The sequence below is a fragment of the Nannobrachium achirus genome, assembly GCF_963921795.1.
Source record: "Nannobrachium achirus genome assembly, chromosome: 12".
Classification (NCBI taxonomy): Eukaryota; Metazoa; Chordata; class Actinopteri; order Myctophiformes; family Myctophidae; genus Nannobrachium; species Nannobrachium achirus.
The window spans coordinates 23,244,256-23,256,593 of NC_137832.1; the positions used below are offsets into that span (position 1 = coordinate 23,244,256).

Sequence of the window (12,338 nt, forward strand, 5' to 3'; positions counted from 1 at the left end):
TGCACACACACAGACACAGACACACACACACACGCACACACATACATGCGCACGAACGCACGCAAGCGCACGCACGCACACAAAGCCTAGCTGGTCTCTGAAAGCCTCAAACAGGCATCAATTCTGGTTGTAAAAAGCTTTTGCGAGCGGTGTGGTTGCAACGGTCCTCTTTGTGTTTGACCACAGACGGAGCATGTGATGATGATGATGATGATGCCTGTTTTAAATTTGTTTTTTGCGTAAAACGTCATCATTATAGCCTAAATATCAAGAGGTTTTATCAGCTTGACTGATAGCCTCATGCAAATGATGATTGGTCGATTATAAATGTCACTCACCTGTTTACTAACAGTATAAGAGCACAGAATAAAATGCATTTAAGTGTCACATAATTTAAAATTAGTATTCTTTGATCTTTTATTTGTATTTCTATTTGGATGGATTCAATTGATTTTTATTTAAGTGCTTTGTGATGATTTGTTAAACAGTCAAAATGGATAAGTGGGATTACCATTGTTCCAGTGTATATTTGTACAATGATTAACTGCTCTGATGTATCATGTTAATCGACTTCAATATGCTAGCTCAAAGATAGCTCTCAGTCCATTGCTTTGTTATTACTTTAAATACTTACAGGTATTTATCAATTAAGTGTTGCACTGGGGTATTGCACTAATAGGAGCAATGTATTGTCAATCTTTTAGTGCTTGTTTTATTATTTGAAAATACAGACTCTTTAAATGCCAGCTTGGTCCACTTTATAAGCATGTTTGAAGAACATTGAACTGCACTGTGTCTGCCTTGATTATATGGTTCATTTGATCATCCCTCTGAGGCTCAGTGGGCTTGATAAACTATGAATACCAATCACTAAGCTAGACACTATCAAGTTCTGCAGGTGATCTATATATTCGAGCAGTGGGAGACTAATGAGCTCAGTTTGGGAGCTGACTTGTTTCAAATGAATTGTGTTTTTCTTTTTTTCTTCCTGAGGTTATAACTAAGCTACACCATTGAATTATTACAACTTTAATATTTAATTCGTGTTTTTAAAGTTCTAATGGTCCTACGGATATTCAGTTTGTGTTTAAGCATATTCTCCAACTCCAACCATTTCTGATGAGACCATCTTTGCTCCTAAATTATCCCTAGCCAGGACAGTGAATTCAATTAGGTAAGGCTACATTAGCCTATCATGAACAACATGTAGGCCTACGTAGCCTATTCCCATTTCGACGTCTTTAGCTAGGCCTACGTCAAAATATTCTAGAACAATAATAATGTAGGTAGGCCTATATCTACATGAGACCAAGAATAAAAGAACAGGCGGCATGACCGGGCATGTTAAGCCCTTGCCCTTCCTTCCATTCACATAAATATTTCTCCGTGCGCTGTTGTGTATAAAATTAGACCCGTGCCGGCTGAATATAAATGAACGCTATTTATAAAAGCGAGAGTGTTATTGAGACAATGTTGTCGACTCTTGACCAAAAATAAAGACACAGGTCCGGTGGCTTAAGTGCATAAAGTTGGTAACATTCCTGGAGTCTGGAGTGCCCCAATCACTGAGAAACTGTTAATCTGGCGCATGCAGCCAGGGGTGTTCATCGTTTTCAGGCCAGGCCCTTGGCAGTTGGCTGAGAGACAGAGATGAAGCAGCTGGGACCCCGACCATGTATGAAATTGTGTTGCAGATTAAACTTTTTCATAGATTTCATAGACTTAATGTCATCAGTAGTAGGCCTATGTTGGATTTATGTTAGTGTATATTTTCAACATTTAACCACTTAAACTGTCAATGCTTTAGTAAACTTGACCTTTCACTTTGTCACTTTCACATTGTCTGCTCTGAGCTTGTAGATCTGCTATTTTTTGGCTAATGCTCCGCCCAGAATAGGGATGCTGTCGTTAAGTAATCTCTCAAGAACAGATCTGAAGTGCTTCTCAACTTCTGGTAAAGCCCTCTACAGACTGTAATGTAAAAAGGGTGGGGAAGTTCCTATCGTGCAATGATTTGGAGGAGGAGGACCCCCACCCCCTGTGGCCTATAACTCTGATGATGACCCCTAGGGGTCCAGGACACCCTGTTGAAGACCCCTGGAATTCTAGCGGGAAAGTATTGAATGGTTAATGCTGGGAAGTCACAGTCGGGTCAAGTTACAACACACACACACACACACACACACACACACACACACACACACACAAACTCTCAGGTTGGTTCACTTCTCGGGACCCCTTTAAGCTTTAATACCCATCTCCGCCCCCGTTTTGGAGCGTCAGCTCTCCGTGGGCTCTCTGTCTCTCCCCACCTCAAAGCTGAAAGCTACAGCTTTCTTTGACTTGCCTTTACTTACTACCAGAGCAGTCCTCCACACACACTCCACTCCAGTCCACACACACGCACACACGCTCCCGTCTCTCCACAGCCCACTGTTGCGCACGGATGTAGCCTATTTCTATGGGAGTATTGGATTCTATTCTACTGCGTTGTAACAACAGCTGGAAAACCACTTGACGGATTGAATATAACTTGGGGGAAAAAACAAAACTTTTCAGTCACTTTTTTAGTTACTTTTTATTGTGTTTTCGGTCACCTTTTCGTCTCTACAAGTCACAGATGCGGTAGTGGGCACAATGACTGGTTTGGTGTTATTGAAGTGGCTGGTGGTGGTCTCGGCGCTTTGTGTGAACGACGTGCTCGGGGTCCTGGCAGTGCCAGGGGGAGAGGATCAGGAGGATGTTGGGTCCAGTGATAGTGCCTCCACCCTGGCCTTTGTGTTCGATGTGACCGGCTCCATGTACGACGACCTGAAACAGGTGATAGAGGGCGCCTCGCGGATCCTGGAGAAGACGCTCAGCCGGAGGACCAGACCCATCAGAAACTTTGTGCTGGTCCCGTTCCACGATCCAGGTAGCCTTCCATTAAACATGGTGACAATAAAGTGAAAATGTTTCCCCTATCCCCCTTCACTATCGGCATTTCCCCACATCACACATGTATCAATGTATCATGAACTTCGCCTATACTGTATATTGAATCCAATATTAACATATTTTCCCCTCGCAAATAACCTTTGTTAGCGACCAAATTAAAATAATTATAACTTCATTGAAGCACGTAACGTAACTAAACAATTGGGCCAAAACCCATTAGTTAATTGTTCCTGAATGTTTGGCAACATTTTCAATTACACAACTGGAGCCACATTGTAAGGAACTCTCTCTGACATTTCAAATAACAGTCTAGACTCAGGAACAGCATTTTTCCTAAATTGCTACACCGTTTTGTGAGAGAGTTCTACAAAGGTTTACTTGAACAGCTCAATGTAAAACATCTGAAAGTCTGGCTCACATGTTAAGTGGCAACAAAGAGCTCCAGCATGCAAGCTCTGGAGCTCAACTAGCCTACTACAACAGCAGGGGGAGTACACACTTTGTTTCAAAGGGTGTAAAGCAGTGGTTCTCAAACTTTTAATTTCAAGGACCACCATAACTCCTATAGAGTTACACAGCCTACCTAGAGGGTTGGAGCTTGGCACCCCTCGAGGAACCCTGGGGGTCATTTGACCTCACTTATAGAGTGAGAAGCCATTCTCCTCACACACTCAGGGACATTTGAGCCTTTTGGATCATGATGGGGGAATTGGGGATGTGTAGATAGTAACAGGTAGGCTTATTACCCCCCACCACCCCCGGATATGTGTACCAAATCCAAAGCCTAGATTGGAAAGCATGGAATCTGAAAATAAGAGTAATGGGGGAGGGTGTTTGAGCACTGATGAGAAGCATATGCTGTCTGCTTGTATGTAATTACCCCAATCACCCCCACCCCCCAACCCATCCAAGCCTCTGGAAAAGCCTAGCAGCCCCAGTTAGCCAGCCAGGGGGGATGGTGGGCCGAGCTAACACCACACATTCTGTCTGTGTTTAGTGTGCCCTGCCCCTGGGGACCTTGTAAACCCCCAAGATTGCTAAGAAGTCTCTATGACTGACAAAAAGGCGTGACAGCACTGTCAGTGTTCTACACAGGCTCTCAAGAGTAGGCGTCAAAACTCATTGAAAGCTTTACTGTAAGATAATAAATGGGGGAGAGAGTATGAGAAATATCAGTTTGACACACACTTATTTGAGCAATGTGATGTATAAAAGACATGGTAATTTAGACTGACTTAGAAAAAATGTAATTCAAGCTCTGGAAGTAAATCACATGTGCCACCACCAACACACATGGGTACACATGCATATAGTGCTGGGCGATATGACTTCAAACTAGAAAAAAGTGCTCCTTGAGGCAGAGGTCTCTGTCAGGTCAGGTAGGTTATTGTGGGCCAACACTGTAGATCAGGGGTGGGCAACTTTGATGATGAAGAGGGCTGCTATATTTTCACCTTTCACCTTTTCACCTCAAAAATAGCAAAATAGTCCATTTACAAGCTCAAAACATGTCATTTTGAGCTTGTAGATCTGCTATTTTTTAATTGGAATCTGGAATTCTTTTTAGCAATTTTTTAATTGGAATCCTGAAAAGTAACATTTTTATTTAATTTCAAATGCATGTATATATTCTTATGTTAACTTTAGGAACTTAAATACATTGGACATAAAAAAGACTAGTACTAAGTCATTACGGTACTAATATAGACTGAAGTAATTAAAACAGGTCATGTTTGTGTGTTTGGAAACAGCTGAAATTAACCTGCGGGCCACATTAAGTGAAGGTGGGGGCCACATGTGGGCCCCGGGCCGCCAGTTGCCCATAATACTGTATGCAGATGGAATATGAAGAATCGGACAGATGATCCATCTTGATCACATGACTAGATAAGGTGTACCGATTGGCGATTTGTGTGATGTTTGGACAAAACCTGTAGGAGTAATTTAAAAAAAATGCAATATGAAAAATCATATCAAGATCAATCAAGATTTAATTTAATATAGACTTAGAGATATTTGCGTGATGTTTAGACAAAATCTGTAGCAGTAATATCATCTCCTGGTGGCGCTATAACAGCAGATCTACAAAGCTCACAATGCATACGTACCGGTATATGAGCTTGTAGATTGTACAACAAAGTACTATAATACTTAATCAGACTAATCGATTTAGTCGATTATAATTGTTTTGAATTCTTCCGTATCGATTTGTTGATATAAGAACAATAAATGTAAAAAATAGTATTATAACCTCAGTTAGAGGTTAACACTTTTGGTTTAGATGTATGTTTGTTTATTTGCCCAACCCTACATGCATACTGGTACACACCCTACCTAAAGGTGATCTGTTCTGAGATGACTAGTGAAAGAGTTTCATTTATGTCCAGTGGGGCACAATATGTTCTCTGTGCATTTTGTTCATGCTTACTGCTCCATTGATTAGCTCCTGGCAGGGGTGGGCGGTGGGGTCCATTGTGGCCCCAAAATGGGAGGAAGTTACCTTGTAGAAAATGCTGACTGCAGCAGTAGTCAGACGTAATGTTACAGGATCCTGTTGTCATCAAACTTTTTTCCTTTATCTGCATTTCTGTTTCAAACTCATGCATAATAATATCATCAGTTTGCTAAAGATTTAATCAATTTTCTGTTCCACTGTATTGGCTGGTAGATTAAGTATTACGAATATCTACAGCATGTCCTACAAAAAAAAAAAAAAAAAGTCTCTGGAAGTAATAGATGAGTTCTGGGGACCGAGGAGTCCTCAGCTAAATGATTGATAGTTCACCTTTATTCCATGCATATAAATAGAACAAGACAATGGGCAAGAATGGCTATTTTGATCATTGTTATCAATATACCTGATATAGTACATGCACAGATAGTAAAGGAATTCTAGACCAAATGACAGACCATAATGGAGCAAGTTATGTCCAATTTGCGACCGTAGGTCGCAGTTTACTATGAAACCCGGCAGATCCTGTCCGTCAGTCAGTCAGTCAGTCAGTGAGTAGGTAACGCCTCAATGTCGGGACCATGTCGATATTGCGACGTAGCATTTGCTCGACGTCCCATTAGTTCGATGCTGGTGAATGCTAACCTGGTGAAATTCTAACCTGCCGACGCTGGTGAATGCTAACCGGGTGAACGTTAACCACTATGTTAACTGTGAAAAATGTTAACCACTATGTTAACCCATATATGGAGATCCCTGATGTCATCGATATTAAGCCCATAGCTTGGAATGCCCATATATGGACATATTGTGTGAGTCTCATGTGGTCTATTAACATAAGACATCTATGATGTCAGACGTCAGTCATATGCATATTTGGGACAATATTTTGTCCACATTTTGTCCAACTTAAACAACCAACCGCAACTCGAATCACACTTGCAAATGAATTCCGTCCTGCGCGAATTCCGTTCTGCACGACCGCGCCCTTTAGGGCGATGTCGCTTTTCGCCCTTAAGCCGTCTTACTGGTAATATTTTTTTTTAATGAAATGGGTCCTAGACATAATTTGTTTATTTGTTGGTTCGTAAGTAGGTGGGGAAGTTGTGTATGCGTGGTGTAGGTTGTCTGGTTCGTTGGTTTGTTTGTTGCTTGGCTGATAATGTACAATACCAGGCCTCATCCACTTAATGCTTTCTCATAGATATTGGCCCAGTGTCCATCACGACGGACCCTAAGAAATTCCAGCAGGACCTCCAGGAGTTGTTTGTCCAGGTGAGTACCAGGTCCAGGACCAGAGGCCTTATCTCTAGAACTGGGACTACTGTATGGCTCCTCTGTATTCCATTCACTAGGTTGTTGATAAAGAAGTGATGTAATGATGGCTGTTTGACTGCCTGATTGACAACACTGATTTCACAGTGACTTTTCCTGTGTTGTATTGTATTCATAACGTGTTGACAGTTTAACATACAGTAAATTAAAAGTATCCAATCTAACCTTTCTAAGATTATCTTTTTGGCAGTTTTCGGCTTTATTTATTATTTAGACAGGAAGCTAAGGCGAATCAGGTCTCTTAATGAATAAAACCAGGAACATAATGGTTATGTGGCTGACATCTACTGACTCACTAAATGTAATTGTTACATTTCGTTGTTGTCGGGTGGAAATCTCGTATCTCCAAGTTTCAAATGTGTGTGTTCTTTCGCAAAGTAAAGCCCTGCTTTATCATACAAGGCTGTCGCACAAAAGTAGTGAAAACAGCAGATCTACAAGCACACAACGCCTCGCGGTGCGAGGCGTTGTGTGCTCGTAGATCGGCTGTTTTCACTAGTTTAAATCATTTTTAAAATGATAAATGCAAAACGAACGGTTTTGGACATACACGGTTTTCACCCGACAACGACGATTTGTTAAAAATGGGATTAAATGGTGCTTCATCATCAATGTGATCTAATCGGTGTCTTTTTGACTGAATGGGACAGGGTGGAGGGGACTGTCCTGAGATGAGTATAGGAGCCATAAAGAAGGCTCTGGAGGTTTCCCTTCCCGGCTCCTTCATCTATGTGTTCACCGACGCCAGGGCCAAGGATTACCGGCTCAAGCGAGATGTTCTGCAGCTGGTGCAGCTACGACAGTCGCAGGTATGTACGGCACAATTAGACGTTATCCACTACTTTCCAAAACATGTGGATCAGGAGTTCAGGACCCAAATGTGGCTTGCGGACGCATTTTTATGGGTCGCAAGTAAATATCTAATTCGATCATTTTACTACATCTTTAAAAAAAAAAACTTTTCTTTTTCTTTCTTCTTTTTTTCAAAATAATCACAACTTTTCTTCAATTCAAAACTATTCAAAACACTCACAACAATTGCCATAAATAAATGTAAAAAAAGTTTAAGAGTAGTGAAAATAGATGATCTACAAACTAGATCTAATTTCTGTTTTGGGTCTTGAGCTAAACAGGTTTTGCTCGGCCTGGACCACAGGGTAGTGGTCCAGGCACCTAGTCTGGTAATCCAGCCCTTGCAGCGTCGCAGGTTCGAGTCCCGATCCTGACGACCCTTGCAGCGTGTCACCCCCGCCCCCATCTCTCTCCCCGTTTCCTGTCAGCCTATCAATAAAGGCAGAAAAGGCCCAAAAAATATAAAAAAAAAAAAAAGGTTTTCTCTCAAGATTTTGCTTCAGGTTTGGGTTCCTACAAGTCAAAATAGTAAAAATAATAAATAGGAACAATAAACAAGAGAATTGATAATAAATAATACTAGCTAAAATATATTTCTATAACAATAGCACACTGTGAGGTGCCTTGGTTTTCAATGTCATGCAAGCTCATACATGAATCAGGTACAGCATCGTCTCGGAAATGAAAACAAAACAAAGAATACATTTGAGAGAGCATAGTCATACATGAAATTGAAAACGGTCTGAACAGCTGTAGACAGCACCATTAGACCAGTTAAGTTAATAATACATGACATCCTGTGATGAAAGGAACGAACTGTTACATTATGATCTACGGTACATTCCATCAGAGCTGTCGAGAGTCACGTTCAGCCACACAGCGAGCTGCTCTGTGTCAACATGTGTATGAAATATGATAATGAGTGTTAGTTCCACGCTCAACCCCAACTGAGAGGGGAGTGTGTAAGATATAGTAAACACTGGAGGTTTGTAATCCTCCTAAATCCTCTTCTGTTCACTTTGTGGTTCCAAGGTGGTGTTTGTGCTGACGGGGGACTGTGGAGACCGCACTCAGCCTGGTTACAGAGCCTATGAGGAGATCGCAGCCACCTCCTCCGGACAGATCTTTCACCTGGACAAACAGCAAGTCAATGAGGTGAGAGGAGATAGGATAGACCTAATGTATTGATCCCAGGTAAGGAAAAGATACCATTTAAAAAAGGTTACAATGGTCGGTCTTTGATCATTAATAATTAATTCATTGATGCGTTGCAATGCATTGCCATGGAGAACTACCAGAAGAAGAACAAAGCAGTACAATTCATGGGTTTGGTTTAATTTATATATTTCATACACGGTTGAATAGCCAACAGCAGGAAGAGAACCAACCAGATATATGGCCTAGCGATCACTGAAGCTGCATGGACTAATTAATGAAAAATGATTCAAAAGCCGATACTGAAGTCACCGGTGATGTGAGAAGAGCCAACCTGTAACAGAATCCTGTGTCTGAGGAGCCAAAGTCAGCCGAGCTCAGTAACTCTTACGCCTAATTCGTCGTACGACAAAGTATAAATTAGGCTTAAGTCAGACTTAAAAGAAGCCAGAGTTTCCTCTCAGGGAGACATTGGTATCCTGCGTGTCAACACAGGATATGCCTGGGCTGAGCGGAGGGCAGCTCTTGAGTCGGAGCCAAGGCGCACTGGTGGCCTACTGAACCCCTGAACTCAGATATGTGTGCACACACACGCGTGTGAGTGTGTATTCGTGTGCACAGGTCTGTTTTCTCTCTCAAGTCATTGTACGAAGCTAAATGTAAAATACATGTGTGTGGGGGCAAGTACGTTTATTAACACCCCATAATGCTTACGGATTTTACGAAGTGATTGAATTCCATTCTTATGTCACTGGACCATTAGTGGTCTTTAGTATGGGAATAAGGGACCTGGACTGCAAAATAGACTCTGGCCCAAAGTGTGGACAGTTAGACTATAATGTGTCTTCACATGTTTGTAACGTCTTGCATTAGAAACACGTGTCTTACATTAAATGTGCATACTTCTAGACAAGCTTCTGACTTATTTTCCTACATCAAAGCAATGCTATTTCATCCATATTCAGACCTGTGTGATTACAGTGCTTGGGTGGCATGCTTTTACAGCATTAATGCAAATTCCTTAATCCTTAAAACCCCCACAAGTACTTCCAATCTCACTAACATCTTCCCCGTTAATAGCAATTTAATAAAGTGAGGCCAAAACAAATATACACAGTCTCTTATGTGGCCCCCCAATGGATAAGTGGAGAGAAAACAGACTGCTTATTTTACTCTCTAATCCCAGGATATGATCTGTCATGGCTTCCCTCTTTCCAACACAGCTGCCCTGTGCTTGCTGGCTCCCAAGTCCTCACACAACAGCTCATTGTCAAGTACTGTGTGACACACTCCTTGAGTCCTTACACTTTTTTTATTTTGACTGGACATAATCAATGACAGGATTGGTCAATACATCCTTGGGCTAGATAACAACTCTTTAATGTTGCTGGTGCCAAATTGTCTCGTTGGTCTTAATGGCAATGAAGCTCTCCTGATCTATCGTAATGTTGCCAAGAATAATGGTTTTCATCTCCATGAGGTGCTTCCAGACTGTAAGCCGCTGCTGAGGGGGTCTGCTGTGACATCAGCGTTCAGACAGAAACAGGATAATAAAGACGTTACGAGGACTTGGATGGATGGATTATTTTTTCTGATACAGGATCTGGCCAACATTGAGCTTTTCTGGTCACCTCGGCCAGTCAGCCAACTCTCATTCCCACACTACACCACTCCACGTATAAGTGCTTTGACTTCCTTTTCATAGGAGAGTCATTTGTAAGAGTCAACTGTCCTAATGGTTTCCTCACCTCAGGTGGATCCAGTTGGTTCTTTTGTCAAAGTGAAACCCAGTTAACCTGTGTGCTCTATCATTTTACCGAGACTGCTGAACAAAGGCTGCGCCTACAGTCTAGCATCTGTCTTCTATGAGTCAGCTAGACTCTAGCTGACTCATAGACTCAAGAAGACAGATGTGATGGACTGATGTTCTGAGAGGGGATAGGCTGGACAGGTTTTTCGGCTTTTCCATTGAAAAGGAATGAAGGGCGTCCGTCCCAAGGAATGTAAGCACAGCGTGGGGGCCGCTGGTGTGCAAGGAGGTAGGGAGCGCTTCGCTGTGTTCACTTGGACCGCGCGGAGGGGTGACGAAGATTTACTATTCTGTCCATAACGGCACATAACTCGGTAACGGCGCTGAGTCGGCTCATGTGACCGTCGGCTCATGGCGCCTCCGCCGGCGCGCTTCCGCCGTCATCACCGAAAACAAGCGCTCCTTTCCCTTGCAGCCCCCCTGCGCCCCCACCATCGCGCTTAGGGTCATTGAGGAAAAAACGTGGACGCGTCTGGGATTGATTTGTGCCAACAACCCTGGTTCCTATAGCGCCACAGCACCCCACAAACATTGGTGTTTTTGTTGGTGTTTCAGCTATATGGCTGAACCACCGGGAGGTCTCAAGTCGGGGCCGCCCTGCCCTAACCCCCATAGGGACTGCATATTTCTAACACTGGCCGCCTGCTGGGGGGTTCAAAGCCTGCAACGAGCCCCAGAAGATCGCCGGCACAGCTGAAAAGGAGCGAGCGCCGCTCCATCCTCAGCTGACCCTTCCCCTGCCCATCCTCCTTTCATGCTTCTAAGAATAGAGGGGGGGTCCTTCCTGACACGCCCCCGCGAGCCAGCTCAAACTGCAACACGCCGGATGAGGTTTCAACAGGACTGTGTACTCCCGCGTTCCCCCCGTGGCTCCAGCAGGGAGCGGCTTGCAGTGCTCAGCATGTTCCTCGGGACACGCCTCGCCTCGGCACAGACAACAGAAGTTCCGTCTTTCTAGTTGTCTGTGGCAAGGCGGAGACGTTTCTAGATCTAGGCCAGGCATCTGCCCGAGCGTTGCAAGTCATGACGGTTTTATTTACATTCAGCATATCGTCGTTGTCGGGTGAAAACCTTGTATGTCCGAAACCGTTGGTTTTGCATTTATCATTTCAAAAATGATTTAAACTAGTGAAAACAGCCGATCTACAAGCCGCGAGGCGTTGTGTGCTTGTAGATCTGCTGTTTTCACCACTTTTGTGGGACGGCCTTGTATGATGAAGCAGGGCTTTGATTTGCGAAAGAACGTACACATATGGAACTTGGAGATACGAGGTTTCCACCCGACAACGACGATATGTTCTCATTTCTTTTATTTAAGGTCTGAGGCTTGATTCGTGGATTTATGTCCGCTCCTCTCCCAAACAGTGCTGGATGAAATCTGCTCTATCCCGGGGCAGATGTAGGTCACCTTGTAGCAGTTTCCTGCTCTGTTGGGGATGCTGCTATACACATGTGGCACACATTACAGCTGTTTCCAGTTGTAAAGCACGAGAGGAACCAGCTGCTGTCAGCGCCCACTGGGCCCAATGCACAGAAAGGGGAAGGCCTGCTAATTAAATTATCAAAGGCCATACTTGTTTCACTTTACTCCCGTATTCGTAAATATACCAAACGTGTTAGATTTGGCCCTCAGTCCATTGAAGCGATCTTTTCAGTGCAATTGTTATTATGGGCACAATGCAACCATGATGTCTGCACTTTCAATTATACAAGGAAGGAATACAAATACTATGCAGCAGTTGCTTCTGAAGCATTTGGAAGATGGCAGAGGTTTGGTCCAGAGAGACTACTGAAATA

General features: G+C 43.1%; 1 protein-coding gene across 1 annotated transcript in view; it reads left to right on the forward strand.

The window, feature by feature from the left end:
• Positions 1–2,637: 2,637 nt before the first annotated feature.
• Positions 2,638–12,338, forward strand: part of hmcn2 (hemicentin 2) — a gene marked incomplete at its 5' end in the record, with an annotated part of 113,910 nt that continues 104,209 nt past the window's right edge. The window contains 4 exons of the mRNA XM_080738531.1: positions 2,638–2,914; positions 6,594–6,664; positions 7,375–7,533; positions 8,609–8,731. Of these exons, the coding sequence (XP_080594657.1) occupies positions 2,638–2,914; positions 6,594–6,664; positions 7,375–7,533; positions 8,609–8,731 (630 nt within the window). The remainder of the gene's footprint in view (positions 2,915–6,593; positions 6,665–7,374; positions 7,534–8,608; positions 8,732–12,338) is intronic.